Source organism: Dysidea avara, chromosome 1 (assembly GCF_963678975.1).
Source record: "Dysidea avara chromosome 1, odDysAvar1.4, whole genome shotgun sequence".
In the NCBI taxonomy this organism is placed as follows: Eukaryota; Metazoa; Porifera; class Demospongiae; order Dictyoceratida; family Dysideidae; genus Dysidea; species Dysidea avara.
In genome coordinates, this window is record NC_089272.1 from 63,320,170 (window position 1) to 63,348,132 (window position 27,963).

General features: G+C 38.5%; 2 protein-coding genes across 6 annotated transcripts; one reads left to right on the forward strand and one right to left on the reverse strand.

The window, feature by feature from the left end:
- The first annotated feature begins 1,912 nt into the window (after window positions 1-1,912).
- LOC136248321 (E3 SUMO-protein ligase ZBED1-like) lies at window positions 1,913-3,130 on the forward strand. The gene has a single exon (XM_066040115.1). The coding sequence runs from the start codon at window positions 1,913-1,915 to the stop codon at window positions 3,128-3,130; it is 1,218 nt and encodes a 405-aa protein (XP_065896187.1).
- Window positions 3,131-8,724: 5,594 nt separating this feature from the next.
- On the reverse strand, window positions 8,725-27,561 carry LOC136240317 (uncharacterized). Of its 5 annotated transcripts, XM_066031283.1 has the most exons (7): window positions 27,162-27,561; window positions 25,267-25,380; window positions 23,686-24,327; window positions 20,746-21,045; window positions 11,593-12,292; window positions 10,671-11,194; window positions 8,725-9,131 (listed from the first exon to the last, which is right to left on the reverse strand). In XM_066031283.1, exons 1-3 carry the CDS (start codon window positions 27,529-27,531, stop codon window positions 24,050-24,052), a joined length of 762 nt encoding a protein of 253 aa, XP_065887355.1. In that variant the 5' UTR covers window positions 27,532-27,561; the 3' UTR covers window positions 8,725-9,131; window positions 10,671-11,194; window positions 11,593-12,292; window positions 20,746-21,045; window positions 23,686-24,049. The 5 variants fall into 5 exon arrangements, with proteins under 5 accessions (XP_065887355.1, XP_065887339.1, XP_065887346.1 ...); XM_066031267.1 differs by having other exon boundaries at window positions 10,671-12,292; XM_066031274.1 differs by having other exon boundaries at window positions 10,639-12,292.
- Window positions 27,562-27,963: the final 402 nt, after the last annotated feature.

Sequence of the window (27,963 nt, forward strand, 5' to 3'; positions counted from 1 at the left end):
TCACTTTGTTACTGAAAGCAAAGAAGGCATAATGAACAGTAGCGGTAGTATTTTATTCATGTTTAGAAATGTTTCTCCACCTGTGACGCACAACTTTCAAGGAGACTCAAGATGCCAACCTCAGCAACTCAAGACGCCAACCTCAGCTGTACTTGTAATGTCATGTACTGCTACAACAAGTTTTCTTGTAGAACATCATATCCCACTAACAAAGACTACTTGTTTTCTTTGTACAGGTTGTCAATAGTAGCAAACAGTTTGGGTGCAATTTTTAAACATTTGTTTGTTTTCATCTGATTGGCTATTTCATACTGTATACTGCATGTGCGCAGAAAGAGAGCAGACTGCATGTGTGTAATTTGTGAGCAAACCAACCCCCTAATACAGCTAAACTTATGAAAGCAAACTGCAAGCATGCAGTATGCAAGCACAATGCATTGCTATTGTATGAGAACAAAATGCACACGTGCAATATACAAGTAAAAGGATAGCATGAATATGCTATTGTATGAAAGCAAATAGCATGTGTAATATGATAGCAAAAGAACTCGCTAGTTTTTTGCTACTAAACTGTATACATGCAGAGAATTTGCAAAGTTGTACTATTGTTTTATAACCATCTTAAGAGCACTGCATGCGTGTAGTTGCAAACCGCATACAAGTTGCACCCAAAATTTTCATAAGGGATGTCTGATTACCTTCTAAATATGTGATAAAACAAGCCCACATGGAGGCCATAGTGCCCAGATGGTATGGCAATATTAAATAAAAGCAGGCAGCATCAAAACCAGTATGACTTAAATATCACAGATTACTAACAATACTGGTATATCACCCAGCTCTATCGATTGAGATACTAAAATGGCAGTATAGCTCAGCCCTATTATATAGCAGCACAGAAATTTCTAAATGTGAATGATCACTGAGTGGTGTACTGTTGATTTCAGCCAGTGTTTGTTCTAAGTAGCACATACACAATTGCCTCTATCTAAAAGAGAAGTAATTGTATCTACTACAACCAGTAGAATATCTTCTGTAGATTTTGATTTTATTAAATTAATAGACTCCGATATATGTTCAACATAGCCGAACTTCCATACAGCAGGATGAGAACAACTACATACAAACACAAGATCTGCCATGGTGATAAGCTCCTTGGTGAGTAAATTAGATGATGCAACTAGGCTTCAACGGTATACCGGTATATTTATTTGATTTCGATATCAGTTGCACACCGGTAGTGTTTACTAGAATATCGAAATATCGCGCATGCGTTTAATAATATCACGTGAGTTATTGTCAGCAGTTTTTATTGAACAAACATGGCCGACTCGTCGTGTACAATCGTGCCAAAGAAGAAAGTTGTGTCACCCGTTTGAGATTATTTCGGCCTCCGTGCAGATAGCGGAGGGAAGATTATTGACGATGGTGTGGCGGTGTGCCGCCAGTGTAACGGCAACGTGCGAGCAAGTGGAGGAAATACATCAAATTTGCTTTCACACTTAAGGACTCACCACCCATCGAAGTACACTCTAGTGTTACAAGCCCAAAGGGAGAAAGCGAAAGAATCGTCCACCGCATCTTCGTCATCTACCAATGCCAGCCAAGCTACGCTCCCTGAGTTATTTACCAAAACACAAAAGTATGAAAGGACTACAAGGCGATGGCGAGAAATAACAGATTCAATAACTTACTGCATCAGTAAGGACATGCTTCCGATTTATACAGTCGAGAAAGAAGGGTTTCGTCGTCTCACTTATACCCTGGATTCAAAGTATGAAATACCTTCAGCTAAATATTTTTCCAGTGTAGCAATTCCAGCACTGTACGAAAAACAAGGGAAACAGTAGCTGTGGAAGTTCAAAGTGCCTATTACTTTTCTTCCACCACAGATATGTGGTCCAGCTCAACGATGGAACCATATTCGAGCTATACCGTGCATTTCATAACGAATGATTGGACGCTACAGAGTCGATGCCTTCAAACACTGTTTGTTCCTAAAGACCACAATGCTGATAATCTCAGTGAAGTCCTAACAGAAACACTAGCTCAGTGGAAGTTAGAAGTAGGCCGACAAGTTTGTATAACAACAGACAATGGCAGCAATATACTATGTGCCACAACTGTAAGGCTTATGTGGACACAATTATCGTGCTTTGGCCACAACCTACACCTGGCTGTTGTTAATTCTATAAAAGATGAGTCCAGAGTTCAACGTTGCTTGGGACTATGTAGAAAGCTAGTGTCTGCATTTTCCCACAGTTGGAAAAAAAAGCGAGACTTGACAAAAGCCCAAAATGATCTTGGTGTGCCCCAGCATTCTTTGGTAACAGACTGTCCTACTCGTTGGGGAAGTTTGACCAAAATGATTGACCGTATTCTTGAGCAAGAAGTTTGCATTCGACAAGTTTTAGTAGTTGATCGTAAGAATGCTCACCTTATTTCAACTTGGCAGGATCTAGAAGTATTGGAGTCGATGAAGGCTGCACTAGGGCAATTAGATGATTTCACAGACATGTTGTCAGGTGAACAAAAAGTTACAGTGTCTTCGATCAAACCTGTATTACACGTTTTGAAATCTAAAGTGCTTAAAGTCTGTGAAGGTGATGCTAATTTAACCAACTCACTTAAAGAAAGGGTTTTGGATTACCTACTGAACAAGTATGATGATAATGATGTTGACGAGCTGTTGAATGTCTGTACTTACCTTGATCCAAGATTCAAGGGAGTGTACATAGAAAATGAAGTTGATCTTGCTTTAGTAAAGGATCGTTTGGCTAGAGAAGGCACAGAAATGATTGAAGATCAAGAGGGGGTTTCTGAACCAACTTCTAGTTCCCAGTCATCATCTGCGGTATCTGACCCTAGTATCAAGAAACGTAAACTCTCAAGTTGGCTCAAGGAGACAGTTGAACTACAATCATCATCCATTACTCCTCAAACTCCAGATCAGAAAATAAAAAAGGAAATCGAAGATTATCTAAAGTTACAAATGTTAGATGCTGAAATGGATCCTCTGCAATGGTGGAAGGTTCACATGGTAGTACTTCCCACCATGACTAAACTGGCACAGAAGTACCTCAGTGTGTCTCACCTTCAGAGAGAATCTTTAGTTGTTCCGGCAACATAGTTTCTAAAAAGCGAACTCTTTTGAAACCTGAGAAGGTAAACATGTTGGTTTTTTTGAACAGAAACTTTCACTAGATGTTGACTGTACCTACCTATCATCTACATGAACTACTATAAGAACTCATCACAACTTTTTACAACTGTCCTGATCAACTTATAACTTTTACAACTGTCATTTACTTACAACCTTTACAACTGTCATTAAATTATACTATAATTTTTACAACTTTTATATCACTAATCACTATACAGTGTTACTTGTGATACCATGCAGGCCTGTGGGTGTGCAGATTACAGGCATATCATGTATGTGTGTAGAATTATACAGTTTATGTGATATACCGGTATATCGTGATACATTAGTACTATCGAAACCGGGTATAATTTTTCCAATACCGCCGAACTTTAGATGCAACATACAGGAGCCTGGTAGGGTTGAGTTGGACGTAGTGTTTCTTTTCAGAGAAGGTGAGCAAAACGTTTCATAGCCTGCAATACTCATGGTTGGATTGACGTACATTGTGATAAATTAACTGAATTCCCACTGGAGAAGAGCATAAAACATTAAGGGTGGAAGGTCCATGATTAATTCCAGATTGCTGGAAGCTGTCCTCATCAACTGTATGTGGTAATAGAACGGTTGCACAAACAATTACATTAGAGGCACTTAGAAAAACGTGTGGCAAGAATCCATTGCCACAATGCATGAAAATTGCGTATTCAATTTGACTTCCACAACTCAGCTATGGATAGCTTAGATGCTACAGTGTTACATTCACCTATTATAAGGTATAATATACTAGAAGGATGAGAGGGTAGCTGGTCTAGAATCCAAAATTATGATAAAATTCCACTTTTTGCTAGCACGCTCACGAAGCCAGATGCCTATTCACACTTACCAATGTGTTAAAAGAGTTTTTCTGACATAATTATAAAGAAAACAGTTTAGCCTCGCCATTTCAACACCCGTTTCGAAAAAGCGTGGGCGAGTACACACTATTTTCAAAATGTAGCCGTTGATGTAGCATAGATATTAGAGTACAGGGATTAGAAACTAGCGCGCGCCCTGAAACACTCCGACGTTGGTGAATTTATGAGGCCAAAATTGTGTCTTCTGCTCTGGACTACTTTCTACGGGCGTGGAGTATTTCATGACAATCTCTTTATGTTTTACAAGTACTAGGCAAACTCCTATTGTAAGTCTTGTTGTGAGTTTTTGCCACCATCAATCATTTTAATCTCAGTTGACACGATTTTTTTGTGTACCTGTTGTGTTCATGGTAAGTTCACTTTCGACTGGCAAACAATGCCACAGTAACCCTAAAGTAACATAGTTTTGCATGGTGTACTTCATTTTATTATTCCGCTTGATTAATGCCCTTTGGCAGTCTCATCTCGGTTCTTTAAAATACTACTCCATGATTTATCGACTTCAACACAAGCGCTGTTATGCGAGAAACATCTTTCAGTGGTACTGTGAAAAACTTCAAAGTATTGCGAAGACTTCAGCACTATTTCCCCAGTGGAACTAGACTTCTGTTCTTCGTAACAGGTAGACAAAAACGGAGGTACCCATTGATGATCAAAATCGTAAATGACGATGAAAACCACCCAAGACGATTAAACAACAGAAGCCAGAAGCATTAAAAGTCTTGTATATCAACTACAATACCACAAGGTGGTTGAAATCAACTGTAAGACGACTAAAGCACAAACTGCCATCCTGTCCGCATGGATTTAATCAATACCGAGGAGTGCTTCAATCACAATCAATGGTAGATATACACGGCGCACGCTCGGTTGCCTATCCCTGTACTCTAATATGTATGGATGTAGCCACGAAGCAGACCAGCTATTCTCTCACTACTCTAGCATGTTAGTACCTGATAAGATGATTACAATAACAGGAAAATAAAACACACAATTTTCCCAGCAGCTGGCTGTATAAATGCCACACGTTTTAGTTGAATGCTGCACCTGTGACATCACATGCAACCGTTCTATTGTCTAAATAAACAAGCTGGACAAACCCATGAAAACTCAGGTTGGGATTGATACTGACTGCATGTAGCTGGTGTGAATAACTCTTGCAGAAAAAGATGTACTGCACTTGTAGACTATTACTGATCGTAAATCGTCGATATATTGTGATTACAATCATCATTATTGCGTTCACCAGCGCTACACTACGCTGTTGCTATGATCGTGCATGGCAGCCACACCCTTTCTGTGGTTTAGTATGACGGATATAGTACAAGCCAAACATGGTCATGATACACATTTACTCGCTCTCTGTTGTAAACCATAAATCACTGCTTATCCACACGTTAAACTATTGCATACTGTCATTGGATGGTTGGAATTTAATAAACAACCGATGGTGATGACGCGCGGGAAAAAGTTAAGCATATTGAAACCGTAGGCACGATTGTTATCTTCACAGAAATATTGTTTTCAGTATCTCGCAAGATGCAAACTTCATTTTTAAAATTTCGTGCTCCACACAAAGGACCGGATGAAACTTGCTACTTAGCCAAATCGTATCCAGAGTTGTTGTAGTTGAAAACTACGCACAGAAATAAGTAAATGATTTTCTGGGTGCCCGGCACAGGGTTGCTTTCTTTGAAAAAACAGACAAAGAGATACGAAGTTTCGAATTCAAACTACCCTACCACCCAGGGCAAGAGAAACCAACTCTTCCTCATAGTGTTTCGATACGGTTGGGTGCATAGTCTGTCTATGCTGTTAGTTTGGAAAAGATCTGAGACTTCTCACCATCTGGGTGACGAGTGTCAAAATTTTCTGCAGCATTAAAGAATTGTGTCACGCTTTCTAGCCATTTCCAGCGCTCCTGCAACCACAATAATCATCAATTATAAACTAAAACTATGGCAAAAGATGTCCCTGAACGTTTGGTAGCAGCGGTTGTCAATTATTATTTCATCCACGGCTTCCACGCCTCGTTCTAAGCTATGTATCAAGGGAGGCAGCAAAATCGTCCAAATTTGACTTCACCTCTCACGCTCCACAGCAGCTTCAAATCTTCACTAGATCACCCTACATCACTATTATGCTGCAAAACATCCAAAAACAAACCGAAAAAAGTACAAAATCTTTCATTTTTGATTCGAGCTGGGTGGAGCTCCTGGTGAGCTGCTGGTATACTGCATCATATGAAATCACAGAAACACCAACTACTACTACTACTACCAAACGTTTTGATCCATCATTTATCATCATTCTAAACAAAATTAAGTGACCAGTGTGGCATCAGAAGTACTGAAAAGCGCTTTGGTACCGTTGAGAGAATCCCTTGAAATGACGCACGAAAATTTTGACGTTCTTCACCCAGATGGTGAGAAGTCTCAGATCCTTTCCAGACTAACAACATAGACAGACTATGCATCCAACCTTATCACATCACTATGAGGAAGAGTTGGCTTTCCTTGTCTTGGCTGGTAGGGCAGTTTGAATTCGAAAATTTGTGTTTCGGTTACTGCTTTTTGAGAGAAAGCAACCCTGTGCCGGGAACCCAGTGAATCATTTGCTTATTACTGTGCGTACTTTTTAACTACATTAACTCTAGATAATATCTAGCTAAGCAGCAAGTTCTATCCCGTTCTTTGTGTGGAGCACGAAATTTTAAAAACAATTTTTGCATCTCACGAAATACTAAAATCGATATTTCTGTGAAGACAACAATCGTGCCTCCGGTTTCATGGTGGATCTAGCAATGGGATACCACAATGAACACCCCACAATGGTAGTCTCGCGTGGCCAGACCGCTTTTTTCCGTATATTGGGTGGGGAAAAAAGGGTCTGGTGCAACTCCAATAGCTGTTTACTTCTGAGCCGTCCCCACATTCCGGGGACGCTAATTGAATAACATTGGTCACAAAGGAGGTGCCATGACGTCAGTAAAACTATGAAGTATTCCTACACTCCTGCTCCGGTTGTGAGTCTTGTTACACGATGAGGATTAACTTTCAAGACGCTATAAAAGAGACATCGGAGCAAATTAAGATTCGTTTAAAGGATAAACAGATCTCTAGTTAACTTACTGACGTCATGGCACCTCCTTTGTGACCAATGTTATTCAATTAGCGTCCCCGGAATGTGGGGACTGCTCAGAAGTAAACAGCTATTGGAGTTGCACCAGACCCTTTTTTCCCCACCCAATTTACGGAAAAAAGCGGTCTGGCCACGCGAGACTACCACAATGGTAGGGGGATCGATTTGTAAAAGTTGATTTTTCGGATTGCGGACCCTAGCACAGATCACACTTTACTTACTTTTTTCAGCAGCTCAGTATTTTTTTTCACCGGTTAAAATCACTAAGTTCCGTCCACAGGCCTAGGGTTTGTATGTCGTCCGGCATTTCATTTTTCATTAATATAAACGAATGTCTCACGTGAAAATCAACCAATGAAAGGCGAACACATTGGAAGGAGTGGCAGCAGACACTTTTCAAATTTTTACGAGGTATTTGATTGGTCAGTTTTCACGTGATTTCGCTAACAATAAATCGCACAATTATTATTCTTATTAATGCTTTACATGTACTAACCCCAGTTAGTAAATCAGCACTGAAGGTTTGACAGCAACATGTCCTGCAGCCTTTTCAACCCCAGGATTCGATTAATGCTTATAGATAATATCAACACTCCATTAATCTATTTAGAATTCTTTACTACACTGCTTTCACCAAGGTAGAGAGCTCTGATAACTTACTTTTTTGAACGTATGTGTATTACTTGTTTCTGTATAATGTAGACTATGTAGTCATGTGTTATACATGTTGTATGTACCTTGAGGAAGCACCCTTGTACAGGCTGAACCTTTTGGTGCAACCCTGTATTTTTAGATAATAACCGTTTTGCAAATCACTGTAATTATGCATCTTGAATATATGGCCCTCGTGGCCAGTGGTCTAAGAGTAAAGACTGCACTACACATGTTAATTGCTCATCAAGACTGTCAAGAGGGAACACACAGGTTCTCATTGTAGGTTCATTTGCAATCAGGGTCAAAGTAATCTAGGCCACTAAACTTTGTGCCAAGTCAACAGTCAAGGACACTAAAAAATTTAAAACCACAATTGAAATATTTGGCACTGTTGTTACTGCTTAATCACTGGAAAAGGCTGTCTAAGTCACAGTAATTTTGACCGCTGTTACAGATCTACCTACAGTGCACACCTACATGACACTCCTTGTACACAGATATACTAACCCCAGGTTAGTATATCTGTGCCTTGTATCAAGAGTACATAATAATAGAAGAGGGAGGAGAGTGTCTAACTCTCAATATACTCCATACAAACACACTGTGCTCAAACCCTCCTACTTCAATCCATAAAACTTCTAGTAATAAATCAATACCTTTAAGTGAACAGAAGACTGTTGATATTTCCTAGTAGAAGTGCTACAACCTCCTTCATAGAGCAAGCCATTTGTCACCTTTGGTGGCTATAGTTGATTGACAAGGTCTGAGTGCAGTGAGTTTGGTGAATCCACTGAAGTTAGACACTCTCCTTTATTATGTACTCTTGCTTGTATGTACACTGAAATTTAGTAAGTGACATGGTTTCCACAGTTGATTTTAAAGCCCTTTGTGAAATATTAAAACATGGTAATAAACATTCTACACAGAAACAACACAAACAGTAACATTCTCACATACGTACAATACACAGTACACAAGTACATGGAGCTAATTATTGAAGGTGTGACAATTTCTTCTAATGATTCAGCAACACCATTTTCACCAACACTACGACTGTTTAGTGCTGAGATCACATCATTCCAAGTTCCACCACGTTTCTCTCTCAACCATGCATTCCTGGAACATCTTCCTACAAGCTTCACTAGTCTTCCTCTGACAATCCTCTTCAATCTGATCCAGTGTGTGTGTAATAACACCTAACCTGAGGCCCAGGTTGTACCACTTTGTAGAACAACAACTACCAACATGTTCTATTAGATCTGATAGTGTAGGAGGATCTGTGGAGTATACACATGTTATAACGTGATGTGATCTGTATCCTTGTGTAGTATGTAATGTGTATAGTTAATAGGAATATTATTATAGCAATAATATGACTCCTAGATTGTGGCATTAGTAATGTAGTCAACACATGGCTTGACAAGACCACTACTAGGAAATAAAGGTATTTTTCAGATACCAATGTGGTTTTCTAAAAATGCTAAATACCAAAATTAATGTAGTGACATCCCAGTACATGGGAGTGTCAAAGTGCTGCGCTGGGTGATATGTAACTAACTTATCACCCAGTGTGTGGGTTTTCAACTAGTCATGAGGTGACAAATGAATTAATTAGAATACAGATGCTAAAATCAGCTATAGTACGTTCACGTTGAGCTGAATCCTCAAAAACAATTAATAACTCATGGATGCAATTACACACGATCTTGAAATTTGGCTCATTTGTAGTACTGCTTGATCCGCTAAAAATATTTCAAAATCTTTTTGTTCAAATGTTTGACATAATATTTACGGCCAATCAAAATTTTCACAATACATTTCCTATGGGGAAGCCATATAAGTACAGTGTCCATTACAGACCTTTCCCAAACTTGTAATGGAGCCAAATCGTACGTGTCTGTTGTTGACACCTTTGCTGTTACCAATAATCATCTGGTTAGCTGAAATGTTAACATGTTGAGAAAAAAATCCACTTTTAATTTTTAGCTGTTTTTCAGGATTCAGCTCAACGTGAACATACTATAATGGTGGCTTTTTGGCTATGATTCACACTGAGATATAAATTAGTTATATCCAAGTACACTCGGGCAATATCTTAAGTTATCACCCTCATCCCCAGTTTCGCTTCGGACTTGGGTGATAATTACAACATCTTCCTTGTACTGAGATATAACTTTAACTAACTAAATTTTTGGTAGTTTAATGGTGGCCACACATGAAGTCAAGCCCATACATGTTAGCACAGACCACATGTGTCCGCTGAAGTATGTTTTGAAGGAACATTTCATTTGTTCCTTTAAAAACACAACTTACAATCACTACTAGCACAATGTGGGTATAAGTGTAAGAGTGTAAAATATACTATATAAATGATAAGTACCGAGGTATTTTTCATATACCGTACTGTTCTTCAAAAATTCAATACACACACACACACACACACACACACACACACACACTACACCTACACACGCACACACTACACCTACACACGCACACACACACTACACACACACATACACTACACACACACACACACACACACACACACACACACACACACACACACACACACACTACACCCACCCACACACCTACACAAGCACACACACACACGCACACGCACAAGTACATACTACACCTACACATGCACACACACACACGCGCGCACTACACACACACACACTACACACACACACTACACACACACTACACACGCACGCACGCACGCACGCACACACACACACACTACACACACACACGCACGCACACACAGACACGTACATAAATGCACTATGGATATTTGTATGTCTGACTTATGTAGGTGTTCACATCGGCTGGTTCCAGTCTAATAATCATCAATCACTTGACAATTTCCCTTGTTCAGCTTCATTGAGAGATGTCACATTATTCTCATCAGGTGGAGACATCAACATCATTGAGTTGGATATATATTAGAGAAAAGTGAATTGTCATAATCCACACACTTAGTAAGGTCCCAAAGTATACATGTACCATAGAAAATTTAGACACACATGGATGGCCACAATGTACAAGGTGACACAGTGCTAACTTATAAACTACCAATGTTTGGTTCATCTATCCTAAACAGTCACATAAAATATTACCAAGCATTACTCGGACAATTAACCTCCTCCCCACCTGCGTTAGGGAATTACAAATGATAGGTACAGGTAATCTTGAACTGCCAGACCAATATTATGTGTCTTATCGGTTCTCTGATATAAGCACCAGCTCCATACAACTGGTCCAGATGATGACACTACGACTCATTAACAGCTTTACAGCACATCCCAACTGGTAATGAATACAAAATGATCTAATTGAGAGAAAGCAAATAGGTTTTCTGATATCATGTGATGTGGAGCCCCTCCCCTTTCCAGCAACAGGCTATAAACAGATGAAACCTGATAGCCACCAATTTTAATACTACTAAAGGCTACTGTTTCCAAACAGATGATACGGAGACCATATTTAGTAGGGAATAAAAGCATATTTAGAAGAAGCAAGGAGGGACTCCCTTGTACCTACGCAGAAAAACAAAAACAAAAAAACCAGCTAGATTTACTCTCACCAGACCAATTTCAGTGAATTTTATTTATAATTCATCAGTGCATGGCGTGTACTGTTAAAGCAAGATATATGTACATGATGCATAAACATTCACACAATTCCTTGATACATAAATAAACAGTTGGAAGACATCAACAAACTAACTTGGTGCATTTTCAGGATCCTGACAAAGTTGTGTCATCACTGTTACTACAGTATGTCAGCCTCTTCCAAAATGTCTTCAGCAAGATAAGACATGATCCACCATGTTTCTCTAATATCTTCAAGAACTTGTAAAAACTGTCTGTATGATTAGTATCTAACTGTTGAGCAATATGTTTCAAGAAACATTCACTATTCTGATCTCAATTGTTCAACATGTTCCCACCTAGGATCTGCTTTGAGATGTCTATGACAATGACTCTGTACCTTGGAATAATGTTCTATACAGCTACAGTACAGCTGTTGTAATAAATGTCTCAGTTAGTTTGAAGCAGTAAGTGCAGCTCATCAGACACAATAGAGAGATATTCACCAGAGGTACTGTCGATTATCGTTGCAGTATTCACCATTATCTTTGAAGTCATCTAGTTCTCCATCATTCTAGATGTCACAAGTTTTCAGCTACTGTAATATGTGTCATATTCCACAGACAGAGCAGTTAAATTTCTCCCATTACATTTCTCCCGGTGAATGATCTAACCATTCCATAAACATAGCCCTACAAGCTGTCTTACTGTCCCTACTATCATGTTGAATAGTCTTCAGTTCTTTAGAGTCTACACCAAGTTGTAATCCCATCTCAAACCATTTGGTGGCCATACTGGGAGTGACCAGTTCTGTTAGATTTCCGGAACATCAAATCCTGCAATGAATAATGAACTCTATCAACAGGAACGTACCAACCATCCTAAGTGCTTTACATAAACGCGTGGATGGGCATACCACACACACACACGCATGCATGCACGCACACACCAGGGTTATATCGCCTGCATACAATATTGTGTGATACTGACTACCACATACTGCAATACCATTTGCACAATATCATTACATTATCTACATAATTGCTAACAGATAACTGTTATTGACCATGCTATAGCTTGAATTACTTATCAATGTATACTTTGACCCATAACTATACACTAAATAAATTTTATAACAATATTTTGCTCTATAACTTACACTATACATTACATATGTGGTATCTATGCAGTATTTGCAACACAATTCCATGGAACATTTCTAGTGTGCCTAACCCTTAAATCTGCATAGCCCAGAAAACTGGACAAAATATGTGTGTTGTAGACAAAACGGTATAACTTTCAAAGTGTATTTCCTATGGCTACATCTACTCGTGATTTAATACAGATCAAAATGGTACCTAGGGTTAAACTGTAAGACCCCATTGTAAGCAGAGATACACGCAAACCCTTTCAATACCTTTATAAAACAATCCATATATGAACATTTTAATGTAAAAAATATATGTAAAATTTGTCTGTGTTGGTGTTACTACATGACATGGCAATAATAGCAACTATCACGTGGTCAAACTATTGTAATAATCACAAGTAGAAAATACCAGTACCGCCATATCCTATCATGCACACACACATACAATAGTGTGGTATACATAAATGTTGATCCAGCTAAAGTTACAACAAAAGCCCCCACAAATCATCTTACTGTACATAATGGCCTGTACTTGGGGAATACCACATTAAACCATCACACAACATATTAGGTCAGTACTGCTGGCCCAACTAACATACTGACCTGAATAGTAATCTGGATGGGATCTGGTTTAATTGAAGCAGAGTATGGGTCAAGAGTATAGACAGTTTTGGATAGGACATTGTATAGAAGACCTCAGTGAGAGAATCAGGATCAGTCTTGAGTATGTCACACACTCCATAGTCAGAAAATAATACATCAACTTGGCATAGCTCAATCGGTCATATTGCTATTTATTTTGAACCGTGCCATGCTGTACATATCCAGGTTAGAAGATATTGTGAACATGGTGATAGTCTCAAGAGACAAAGTTTCACCTTTTGACATAGTAGCTAGTGAATCACTATAGTGACTATGTATATGAAAATATTCATACTGTATGTATTTTAGATATACAGTCAAGACGGGGGCAAGGAAAAATGAATTCTTTTGTAGAATTTAGTAATCCAACATGGTTGTTGCTGAGATAGCAAAGTATTCCAGGACGTTCAACTTCGGTTAACAATATAAAGTTGCCTCAGCCAGGATTCTACACACTCCATGATGTGACCATGATGTACCGTACTCTATAACAATTTAGCTCTGGTGACACATCAGTATTCCTGACGAAACTAGTCTAAATAAATATTGTACGGCTTATTTAGCTGATTCTACACTTTGTTGCTATAGTTATAATACGTGCTTAATTAATCAAAAGCTTATTGCTTTACTGCCAGCTTGTTTTAGTTCATTAATATTTGATGAGCAAGCTGTCAAGCTCATGTCAGAAGCAATAGTGTGAACCAAGTAAGAGTTGAAACACTCTGGCTAATCCAGAATAGTGTCTAACTGTACTCACAACTAAAGTACAAGCCCACATAACACTTCTTACATAACAAGAAGTACATCAAGACACAAGGGGTTGCCACTCCCAATGAAACACTTGTGGCTGGAATAAAATACGAATCAAGCCATCATCTGATTTTGTGTAGTGGATCAAATTAAGATGTTGGCAGAAATGGTAATCAAACACCTCATTTAAAAATCTGCTCTTTTAGAAGACAAAATCACATCAGCTTAACTGTTAGCTTCTTATCTTAAAATAGCAATACAGGTGGGCAAGTGAAGTTTTATTTCATTTTTAAATATAGCTGTATTAGATGGATCACATGACTCTTAGCTAGTTATAAACTTACAAAGCTACCTAACAGACTGATATGTGATGGCATTGATGAGGTAAGTGAAGTGACAGGATGAAAAAATAACAAGTAAGATCATGTGGACTAAAGGTAAAATCAGACAATCAAAACCCAGTAATCAAGCCCTTTTTACCACAAAAGGAAAAACTTCCGAAGCAGCGGTGCATGCTTTTTAGTAACTTGCTAGACATTTGAGGTCGCTGCATAGACACATTTGGACTTGATTATATATCTAACCAATATGCTGCCGAGCCACAGTGAAGGAAAAGATAAGGCTGGTTTTTAAGTCACGTTTTATAGCAGAATAGCACCGGCAAATCTTTGCAAACCGAAAATGTGCATGTGGTTGTCAGTCATAAGGGTCATTCCACATCAAATCAACCAGGAATTTAGGGTCACCTCTCAGATTTAGACAAAACTTGGTGTGTTTGTAGTACCTGTGGTGCTTATCACATATGCAATCTTTTAGCTTTATACATCTCATAGTTTCTGATTTACAACCACAAATATTTTGAATATTTCATGAAAAATTGGTCCATCTCTAATTACAAAATCAACTGTAACTTTGCACTGTGTAAATATTTTTAAACACAATTTCCACAGATGGAAGACTGTTGATAATCATTCCAGTGATCCGCAAATTATGGGATATCTACTTAATTATGGTTCAAAGCTACTTTATTGAAAACTTTAATCCTTTATATTTCAAAAAGGATGCTTGAATTCTTGGATTTTTTGTGAAATAACGATTGGATCAGATAATATTTGTTAAAATTTTTGTGGTGGGACCACAATGGGCTCAAGGGATATAATGAATTATGTTGTGGTATGTAGTGGGATTTTGTAGCCTATTATTGCTATAAGGGAGTGTGCACCTCCAATAACCACTCACAACATGACCATGCCAGGATTGTCTTACAGAGTGAAGGAGTCTACCTGTAGGTACAGTGCAACCTGTATTAGTGTGCACCAGCTACTGTATACAGTGTAAAATCTTCTATTCCCTGGACCATTGAAAAAGTATTCGTTTTTGAGAAACCAGACTTTTCTTACATCCAAACGTATGTACAATTATCATGAACACATATCCTGGCTATCAAGGTGCCTGGGTATCCTTTTTGAGGAGTTTTGTTGTACCTATGCAGCCATGTACACAACTTGAATAGTGTGGAGTGGGTTGTAAGTGCACTATGGCAGGATTTGACTTAATAAATAAGGTAATTTTGAAGAGACGGTACAACATTTATGTGTTTATGGATGCATGGTGATCTTATTTAAAGTCCACCTGTGTAATAAGGACCATTTTTAGATTTGCTGGAAAGAGTTGATACTTTGGTGCTATACAGTAATATCTAATTAAAGAAGTATATATTAACTGCAGCACATAGGTGGTCTTTTAATACAGGTGGTCACTAATACAGGTTGCACACCTTCACTCTATAAGACAAACTTAATTGGCATGGCCTTGTTGTAAGTGGTTATTAGAGGTATATACTCCCATACAGCAATAATAGGCTACAAAATTCCACTGCATGATTTACTAAACCCACTGTGGTCCTACCACAAAAATTTTATCAAACATACGTAGACTCTGATATTCATAAAATCAAACAATTTAATTCGAAGAATTTTAAGCAACCTCTTTCAAAATAAATTTTCAATAAAGTACTTTTGAACCACAATTTAGCAGATATCCCATAATTTAGGGATCACTGGAACGGTCAATTAACAGTCTTCCATCTGTGAAAATTGTGTTTAAATATATTTACACAGTGTGAAGTTACAGTTGATTTTGTAACTAGAGATGGACCAATTTTTTCATGAAATATTCAAAATAGTTGTGGTCACAAATCAGAAACTATCATAAGCGTATTAAATTTCATGGGTAAAATTTTTGTGGTTTGCCAAAAATACAGGTTTGCTAGTGTATTAAATTTTGTGGGTATAATTTTCATGGTTTAATCTCGACGAGCCAGTTTATTTCTCAAGGAGCCGCAGGGAGCAAAATTGATGATTTAAGGTCGCATTTAAGGTACCACAAAGAATCTTGCCTGCTGGAATCAGAGGAAATGGGTCTTAGATACTTGAACAAAGCCATCAGTATCTATTCACGTGGTGAACAGGTGCACATGTCGTCGTCAGGTTGTATGTAGCGCATTACATTATAATTACTATAATAGCAATGGTTAATAGATCTGCTCGAGCTGAGACATGAGTTTCTAAATTCAGAATTGATTAATTTTCATGGATCAGCTGCAAACCACAAAATTCATGAAAATTTATACACCACAAAAATTTCTATGCTTATGGTTTGTGGTGTACGGAGCTAAAAAAATGCATGAGTGATAAGCACCACAGGTACTACAAACACACCAAGTTTTGTCAAAATCTGAGAGGTGACCCTAAATTCCTTGTTGATTTGCATAGGTAATCACACACATTTTCATGCAATTAGGGAATAATTGTACGAGCAACAGCAATTTTGGCTGTTACAAGTACAATTATTTCCTAATTGCATGAAAATGTGTGTGATTGCCTACTAATCACATAGTGACCACCTTCTGTGCTAGCAACTGTTACTAAACAACAGAAATTTGAAAATCAATCATGGCAAAAGAATAACCACACTTAGCAACCATTGCCTAACAACCATTGCTATGGTACAAAATCACATTTACCTTAGCAACCATTGCTAAGCAACCACTATGTTGCTATGCTATGGGCATTTATCACTATGGCAATATCATTTGTCATTTGGTTTCAACAGAATCACACCATGATTAACAGTGCGATTTTAGAGACTACCAGTGCGATTTGGGATTACCGTAGATTCCCTAAAAATTCAGTAGAAATAAATTAATTCTGTTCATGTCTGGCCAAACAATTAGAAAAATATGTACCAACTCAGTGCTGTTGTCGAATGTTTAGGGATCTATCCCTAATACAGTCTGCACACTTCATAGCTATGTTATTTTCAATCCGTTTACTGCTTACTTTCTGGATTTCTTTCTACAGGGACCAATAGAAATGCCTTCAGGCGGAACTGACAATACTGCAACACTCACTTGGCCGCAGCACTATATACTATGATTGCCTAGATTATCCAGGAGGGATGGTCAATGTCATTACTACATCGCTGTTGAATACAACATAATATTAAGGATTTCAACAAGTAATTAAAAATAGAAACCACAATGAATAATATTATTAAATTATCTAGTAAAAAATCTCGTTACCAGATGCTGCATGAAATGTTCTATGGCTTAACAAGCGTTATCTGAGGGTATATCATGTTACAAGGAGATGTGTGGCCAGGAGAGATTTTATTCTGTGAGCAGAAACGAAGATCGTTTTGCGGTAGCCGTGATGTCACACGATGATATCGTTGGGCACGTTCCCTGAACAATTTCACACTTGGTGCTTCATCCAGCATCGAGGTAGCATATTGTGTGAGATCACTGGGAATCCTCAGTACTCAAGAAACCTTCATCAACTAGTACTCCAAGTGCCAAAAAATTAGCGAGCTTATAATTAGAAATTTTCCTGCGTTTGCCGAAATTTAGAACGCATTGCGTTTAAAGCACGGGGAGTGCCGAATATTTTGAGATCCTGAAATTTAGGGAATCTATGGTAATTTTTGAATGGCTCAGGTCATGTAATGGCCACCTGCCATTTGGAATTATATGAGGAGGGTGAGGTTGAAATATCAACATGTAATTGCCATTTCTCCAACCACTGACAGGAAGTTTGAAAGCAAAAGAATACACGCATGCGTACAACTAACAAAAATAGCTGTCCATCAGTATATAAATATTGTCACACATAACACTCCGGCTTTTTTTTAAGCTTGTATATAAATATGAGAGAAAAACCCAACAACTAATGCAAAGGGGGTGGGACATGTTGATATTTCAACCTCACTCTCCTCATATAATTCCGAATAGCAGGCGGCCATTACATGACCTGAGCCATTCAAAAATTATATTTCGGAGGGCTCGGTCTCCATATCAACATGTGATTTTGAAGAACCAGCCGCCAAAACTACTGATCCAAACTCAGCAGAAAATTCAGGTTTATAATAGAATTTCTGAAAAATACCTTTACTAGACCAATCAGCTTCGTTCAGAATATGCTAAGCCAGACATGGCATCCTTAGAGGTAGCAGCAGCCCTTGTTGAGTGGGCCTGAAACTTTGATGTATCAACTCCTGCTTTATGCAGGTATGACTTCAACCATCTAGCAATGGTACAGGATAAGACAGGTCCGTGTTTCCCAATAAAAGACCTAAATAGGTGATTTCTTCCAGAATTAGTACAGAATTTAGCTGTTTTTCTCTCATATACTTTCAGTGTTGCCATTGGACAAAGGCACTCTTCCCCCTGGAATGTGGGGAAGAAAAAGTTGACACTGTGATGTGAAGGTCTAATTGTATTGAAAGATGAACAGGTGTAAACTTTACCCCTTTGGGGACGAAAGATCTGTTGTTGTTAACATCCAACTCTGCAAGATCAGCCCCTTGACAAGGTCGGGTCAAGGTAAACAACATTGCAGTCTTCATTGTTAAATCTTGTAAAGATAAGAAGTTTGTTGGACCTTGTTTCTTAAATACCTCCAGCATTAGATCCACATTCCACACATTTTCATACTAAGATCTTGGGGGTCTCTCAGTAAATGCACCCTTCAGTAGTCGGCAGACAAGTGGTAGAGCCATGTCCACTGATCAGTTGTTATTGTATGAGTCATAATCTAGTATAATAGTGCTGTGATTAACTCTTTTAAAATATTGTGACTGGTTTCATGAAAAGCAGGCTATTTAGTGTCCATGAGCTTGCAAAAAAACTTCACAAACAAGTATAATATTATCCAATGTTTGCCCTGCACATTTTTTTACTTCTCGGTGACTGTTTCATTAGAGTATTTCAATCGCACTTATTTCAACTGTTTGGTTTTTGTTTTATACCTCCTTAGCTAATACACTAAGTACTAGTACTTTCAAACTGCAAATGGTCTGTGCTACGATGGTCATCCTATCTCCATAAACTGTTTCTGTCAAAAGTTTACCCGGCAGGCATGACAAAATATCGCACTTGCAATTTTTGAAAATCGTTTGTAACATTGCACCACTGCTATATGCTCTTTATATCATAGATATACGACTCCTAATAGGGATTGGAAATGGCGTCACATGCTGTTTCAAATGTTACAGGTAGTTTCCGTAATTTGTATCGCATACTAATTTAATTGTCCCCTAATAAAGTTTTAAAGGTTTTGCGAGAGTGATTTAGAACCTAAGAGCGAAGTGTGCTACCATCCTACTAGCTTTGTTCTACATCTTTGACATTAGATTAAGCCTTGAAAGACAAACAGTTACGCTAGACAGCAGCTGTACAGAGTTAGGAGAACAGAAACACGACAGTACAGCAACACCTAGCCAAGTTGTAACCAAGGAAATACGCAACTAGAGGTGTGGCTTACAAACCATACTGTTCAATTCTAATGACCAAAGGGGTTCTAAAATTCCATGTATCGTCGATACCAGAAGGTGTACACAGCTCAGCTTGGTGTAGAAGTGATACCAAAACAGCATGATAAGACGAGTTTCTTCTGTGAGAAAGGCCAGTCAGTGACTTTCACCAAAGCAACTTGTATTGCTCAACCTTAGAGAACTTTCATATTCTACTAAACCTACACTGATAGTCTACAGTAAAGAGAAACGTTAGTTTTTTCATGCTCTTCAAAGCAGTAACAAGCAAAACGCACCTCATATCTAACAAGTGACGTCAATTGTACAGGTAGCATACTGGGTGCATGATGCCATTTCCAATCCCTATTAAGAGTCATATATCTATGTTTATATCAATTGAGCTTGTGTGAGTTATGGCAGCTTTTGTAAGTGGTGCAAAAAGAAATGAACAGAAGATGAAGAAAAATGTAAGACAAACTTTAAAGGTGTGTGTCTCAAAGACTGAATTTGGTATGGTCAAAGATGTCCTATTCCTAGGAATGTTTCACAGAAAAAATAGGCATTTCTGTTGAAGTACAAATACGTAAAAACTTTTTTTTGGCTCCTGTAAAATACACAGTTGTCTCATGTGCCTGGACACATCGGCTTTCCTTGACAACATGACACACTATCATGTGTCCTGATATGAAAATTAGCAACATATGTACTCCTGTTAACCTATCAGAAGTCTTTATATGAAATATGAATTTCGCTGTACGGTTTCTAAAGTTTTCCAGTAAAATTTGTGTAAAAGTACTACACCACAATAATAACATGCAGTTATATCATAATCATGATATGGAAATTTATCATGATGACAATATCACTATTTCCTATAGCCATCGAATTACATTAAGCATGGAATTCAATCTTTGATACTTATGGTGTGTATAATACCTTGAGGGAATAACAACTCTTGTCTCATTTGTTGAGCAACTTCTTTTCCAACAATGTCTCCTCGCTGACGTATGATGTCCAGCATTGCAAACAAACTTTTCGTAACACCTCTTTGAAGGTGATGAAAAACTTTTCTCAATATTATGGATGACTTCTCTGGTACTGTTGTGGCATTGAAAATCTTTTCTTCATCTTCAAAGTCAATAATTTCTTTGCCAACAAAGTATGCAGTTAACTTTGCAAGATCAAGATTCCTCAACTTGCTATAAAATTTCTTAAACAGTGTAAGTTCATGTGCACCTACATGCAGCAAAAAGACAAACAGTAAAGGAAAATTGCTGTTTGTGTCTTCGTACAGTAGACACAAGGAAACAAAATGGAAAGTGTATACACTTCATTGCCAAATAATATTATACTCTTGACTCAGGCAAGTTTCAATGAATAGTATATGCAGCATGTAAGTGAATAGCTTGGTTCCCCTAGCAGAATGATTTTATTGTTTAAAATGGGCGTGACTTGATTATGCACCTATCAATTGCAAGCTCCATTCCTCATCTGAGGACTATATGGGGAGATGGTAGGGGATTTGTTTGGTTTTGCGTGCCCCATGTGCGGGGAAATAGTGGGAATTTGTTTGCCAGTATTGTGCATCTATTTCAAATATAAAATGGAAGGGAGACAACTTATTAATAATACATTAATACACTTATACACATAAGCAGAATATTCCTTAGAACCACTTGATGCACGTTTATTAAAATATCACTGATAGCATTTGGTGTGATAGCATTACATGGTGGCTAAGAAAACAGTAAGTGTGCAGCTTTCAGAAGATGATTAAAGAAGCAACAACAACTGTCGACTAGAACATCCATGATAAGAACTACTGTGGTATTCACGATAAAGATGATAAGATGAGTATTGGATTGGATGCGAAGTGTGGATCCATGGGGATTGTGTGAGTGCAACGAACCTGAGAAATATTGTTGTATCATTTACAACTGAGTTTGTAATATTTTTACTCAAATATTTACGAATACAAACATTAATTTAGTTGAATCAGTGCAGCGTAGAGCTACAAGATTTGTGACTGGTGATTATGGTTTTACATCTAGTGTCACAGGGATGTTGAACTCACTTGGATGGACGTCTTTGGAATGTAGGCGAGAAATCTCACGGGTTATCATGCTTTTTAAAATTTTAATGAAATTTCCATTCCCGGTCACTACCTTCCTATGTCAATAACTACATGTACAAGAGGGCACTCTCAAGAGGTGTCAGCTCACTTAACTGTTTATTCTCACTCATTGTTTCCTGCCACTATTAAAATATGGAACAGCCTCCCAGCTACTGTAATTGAAGCAAGCAATATAGATGACTTTAAGAAAAGGATTGTAGACTATTTTTGTATTAACCCAGCTATAGACTAAAATGTTGTATGCTTTGTGCTTATAATGTATGTTTTCTTGTGTGTATCTGTGCTTTATACTCCTAATGGAGTATCAATAATAAAGAATTAACTGTAGTAATTTTTTTTGTGTCTTCAGCATGTGATACTGGAAGGAAGAAATTGTGCGTCCCCAGGGTCACGGGTGGGAGTGGGGCTTTGCTTCAAAAGTGATCACAAAAAAACAAAACTGCCTTTGATGCAGCATATATAATATAGATTTATAAACCCCAGGTACCTGCATGGGGTTTATAAATCTATGGATGCAGACAGTGATGCCCCATAGATGGGGTGTACCTGATAGTACATATGGAACTTGACAAATCCCTACCACTAACTCCATATGCCCCAGGTGAGGGGGATGGGGCTTGCTATATAAATGTCCAAAGCTCGCACTATAAAATGTTTGCTCGCAAGATGTAATGCACTTGTCAATTTCATGCCCCACCCCTGGGTGTCCCCACACCCCAGGTGGGGATTTGCCATTGCTTCTTGTCCCCACCCCTGGGGCAATTGACTGTTGTCCAATTCACTGACCAATTTTCGGTAGTTGCATTTCTAAACAATAAAATCGCACTTGCTATAATTTTACTAGCTACAGGGCAAGTTTATTACTATAGTATGTTCACGTTGAGCTGAATCCTCAAAAACATTTAATAACTCATGGATGCAATTACACACAATCTTGAAATTGGCTCATTTGTAGTACTGCTTGACCTGCTAAAAACTATTTTGAAATCTTGTTGTTCAAATGTTTGACATAATATTTACAGCCAATCAAAATTTTCACCATACATTTCCTATGGGGAAGCCATATATGTACAGTGTCCATTACAGCCCTTTCCCGAACTTGTAATGGAGTCAAACTGCTCGTGTCTGTTGTTGACACCTTTACTGTTACCAATAATCATCTGGTTGGCTGAAATGTTAACTCTGTTAAGAAAAATTCCACTTTTAATTTTTAGCTGTTTTTCAGGATTCAGCTCAACGTGAACATACTATAGTCGCATACATGAAATATGCACTTAGTCATCCTTGAGGTGTTGTCAAATCCCCTACCATGGGGGTGGGGATTTGACAGCCGATTTTGTCCCAGTAGTGGGGAATTTGACACAACGGTTTGTCAAATCCCCTGTATTCCCCCACCCTCCCCGGGTGGGGGGTGGGGCATGAAATTGGCAATTGCATAAGAACTCACATAGTTCGTTCACTGAAGAATCCATGGAGGAATCAATTTCCTGATCTTTGCTTGGCTAGCAATGGTATCCTCAGACCCCTGCATCTCTGCTCTTGCCTCTGTATCGTACGAGGTATCGTATCAAACAACCTCCACACACGATTCACGTGTGTGGCAGAATCGATTGTGGGATTTAATATTTATTAAAATGAGCCACAGATGATCGTCGCTCGGGCGATTTGTTTGTTTCGGATATAGAATAATCAAGTCCACAATCGTAGTTTGGCTACCCGACTATGCAATTACATAAACTTACTTTGTTCAGCTCCGGCTGCCATTTCTTTAAACCACAGACAGAATAAATGTCCACACCAGGAGAAAAACGCCCAACATCCTCTCTACCCTAGGCTCATTAAACGAGTTTCCGGTACAGTAAGTCCGTAAACTTCTACGTACATGTACTAAAATATGTGTGCCCAGGATCTGGTCCCATCACAATGATTATTACTGACACACAAGGACGTCATTCAGCTGTTCATAACATCAATTTATGCTATTTCCTACAATTGATTTTTATCATGCAAAACACTGCACACACAAAATTAATGACAACCACAAGTACAACATTATACGCATGTATACTATGTGTATGCATGGACACAAAGTCAATAAGTAATTATTCAAGGAGGGAGAATTTCTTCTAATGATTCAGCAACACCACTTTCACCAACAGCACGACTCTTAAGTGCTGAGATCACATCATTCCAAGTTCCCCCACGTCTCTCTCTCAACCATGCCTGGAACATCTTCCTACAAGCTTCACCACTCTTCCTCTGACAGTCCTCTTCAATCTGATCCAGTGTGTGTGTATTAACACCTAACTTGAGGCCCAGGTTGAACCACTTTGTAGAACAACAACCACCAACATGTTCTATTAGATCTGATAGTGTAGGAGGATCTGTGGAGTGTACACATGTTATAATATGATGTGATCTGTAATGTATATAGTTAAAAGACAGATATCATTATAACAACAATATGACCCCTAGGTTGTGGTCTGAGTAATGAGGTCATGAAGCACACTTGGGAAGCCTCCAACTTGACATGACCACTATGCAAGTAGATTATGTACACAAACACACATCATGCATGCACGCAAACACACATCATGCATGCACGCACGCATGCAGCCACGCACACACACAACCTTCAGCTGCCATCCTAGCATGGTCACGCTTACTCAGTAAACCGGTACTGGGGCACTTGTGCACTACTCGAGTGCTAGGGATCAACACAGGCAAATCCTCCTGGACAGGACTAGTGACCCACAGGAGGCTGCACCATGTCTCACAAGTAATGCTGTGGGCACCTGAAAGTCTCACCTAGGCCTTCACTTGCTGCGTGAGACATGGAAAGTTGGGCATTCGCTTCCCCAGGTATCCAATGATGTTACAGCTCCCAATTTACACCAGGCCACCAGGTCCCCATTTAAACTACTGGGTAGACTGGAACAATGTGAATAAAGTTTCTTGCTCAAGGAAACAACAACAATTTGGTGTAACTGGGAATCAAACTTTTCGATTACCAGGCCAATGCTCTAGCCACTTGGCTATGCTGACTCACACTCACATGCGCGCGCTCACACGTGCATGTATGTATGCACGGTTGCATGTGTGCGTGCCATAATTCACTTTATTTTCATGCAAAACATTTTTGTGATAATATTTTCATGTAAAACTATTTTCATGATTTACATGAATGACTGCTCTATTGCGTGTGTGCTTGCGTGCGTGCGTGTGCGTGTACGTGTGCGCATGCGTGTACACACATGCACACACTAAGGGTTTGCATGTCTGACTTCACATTGGCAGGTTCCAGTGTAACAACTATCACTCACTTGTCAATTTCCCTTGTTCATTATTCACACAATGAACAGCTTCATTGGGAGATGTCACATTATTCTCATCAGGTGGAGACATCAACGTCATTGAGTTGGATGGTAACAAGGGGACTATAGGGAGAAGTGATGGACACATTGAGATAATTGTTTATATGTAACAACATTAAACAAAGGTAGATCACTTTCAATCAGATTCAATAAAATTTCTGTGTACATTATGAACATTTATTAGCATTAAAATTATTGCTTAGCCGCCACCTTTGATTTCACAACTTTTTTAACCAAAGCTTTTGAAAGTTGCAACCTTTTTTTACAGTTTGGTTGTTTAGTAGGGATAAATTAATGTATGCTACATAAGTGTTTGTTTTATTGGCCACCTTTGGGACCATAACCATATACGTACAAAACTGGAGAAAAATGTGATGATACGTAAATGAATGCTAGTATATTATCTTGTGATCTTAACTAGTGTACATAACAATTTCATGATGACATGAAGATGTGTCTCACCAGTTAATCTACCAGGAATTACGAAAGATAAGAGCATGTATTCTTGCATTGCTAGATCTGTAGGTGTCATTATGTGCCAGGTACTTAACAGTGCTGTTTGATCGATTCACATGGTGACAACCATAGTAACCAGTGGGCAAGCTATCAGTAATAATGGTGTGTATATTTACCAGCGTTTAGACTATGGTATGGTTCATTTACAGGTTTACTAAATCACTTAGTCGCCTGACATGTTCACTTAGTCACCTGACATGCTCACTTAGTCATCTACACATGTTCACTTAGTAACCCGCCCTCAAGCAATTTTGTACATTATAACACGAAGGGCACACTACAGTATTTGATAATACTGTAATACTCTTCTTCTCCATGTTCCACAAATAATCCAGGACAAATAGTAGACTAAGCGGCATATCAACTGTAGCTCTAGCTGTTACTCTGGTTACTAGTCGAATAATTATTTTCGTGGGCACTGTAAGAGCTTCAGGAAGAAACCGCTCTGCTGTTCTGCATTGCTCTTTCACCCCACACTCATGCTCTGGCTATAAAGGTACGTACTTTAAACCATAGTCTAAATAAGTTAAGACACTGCAACCAATGGGAATTAAGCGATTTAGTAACCCCTTAGGCCCTTAGTAGCACCATCGCTGCGCTCGGGACGCTACAGCCTCGGGCCATCGGGGTTACTAAATCACTTAGTTCCCTTGGTCTTGGTGTCTAACTATTATTTAGCAAAGAAGGGTGAACATGAGAAAGCAAAGAAACAATAGTGTAATAGCAGTCAGCCATACCATCCATATGATTACAACCCCAATATTAGGGCAATAACTGCAAACACTACTGTCAGTGTAGCCAGTAGAACTGTTAACAAATCGTACAGCTACCAAACCAACTACAGCCAGTTTAGGCCACTATCAACTTAATTTTATAGGTCTGAACAACCCACCATTTTTTTTCCAGGAAAATTAAATTCTTTAAGAAAAAATCAAGTTACATGTATATTAAAAACTCTGGCTCGTACACAATTCACTGTTAGCATAAAAATTCTCAAGGTGGAAATCTTAAATTTTGTAGATTATTCGTCAGCTATGAAACTTTTCCTCCAAATCTTGCCACATTTGTTCATCTAAGAAAGCTTTCCATTTTACGTACATGGTATATTCACTCACAAGTATGGCTGCAAAATTTCGTTAAGACCAGTTCCCTTGCATTTTGTTAATACACTCCATTGTGTTGATCACTGTTAATTATTATACAGACCTAAGATCTTTGTCCGTACTTGGCACATACTGACAATGCAAGAAGATATGCATGATGCACAAACATTTGCAGATTCCTTTGAGAAATAAATAACAGCTCGTACAAAACATCAACAAGTTAACCTGGTGCATTTTCATCATATCCAGTATCCTGGCAAGGTTGTGCTGTCACTGTTACGCTGCCTTCTTCCAAACTGTTTTGTATGTCCTTAGCAAGGTAAGAATATGATCCACCATATTTCTCTACTATCTCCAAGAACTTGTAAAAACTGTCCGTATGATCAGTCTCTAACTGTTGAGCGATATGTTTTAAGAAACGTTCCCTCTTATCCAAGTCCGTTTCTCCAGCGAGAATTCTATCTTGGTCTTTAAACGTGATTATCCTTCTCGAGATAAATTTCGGAATTAGTTCTCTTAACGGCAAGGCGGATACCAATTTGTCATAATTATCATGAAAAACTTTAGCTTCGATGCTTCTGTCCTGTTCAGCCATAATAGAAACCCACAATCGACATTGTTGAAATAAATCTGCAACGAATCGTAAATGAAAACTGTCCGGATTTCAGTTAGTAATACACAGTGGGTTTACCTCTGTTACCTGTGCCTTCAAGAATCTGTTGTGCCTGCTTTAAGTTCAATACAACAGCGAAATTAAATTGCTTCAGTATTATTTGTGTTGCATTATGCTTTTTACACAGTGGTGCAGTGTAGAATATAGCTAGCTATATGGCTAACTTAGCTTCTCATCACTTCATGTGCATGTGACATTCACCATAACTAGCTATGTGGCTTGTTATTGATTGCCTGATGAAGTGCGTTTAAAGTTGCAGTCATTGAATATGCAATATACTATATAATCAGTTAGGTGAACTTCAGCTGAAACATTTATGCACCTATCAATGTTAAGCCCCACTACCCCCCTCCC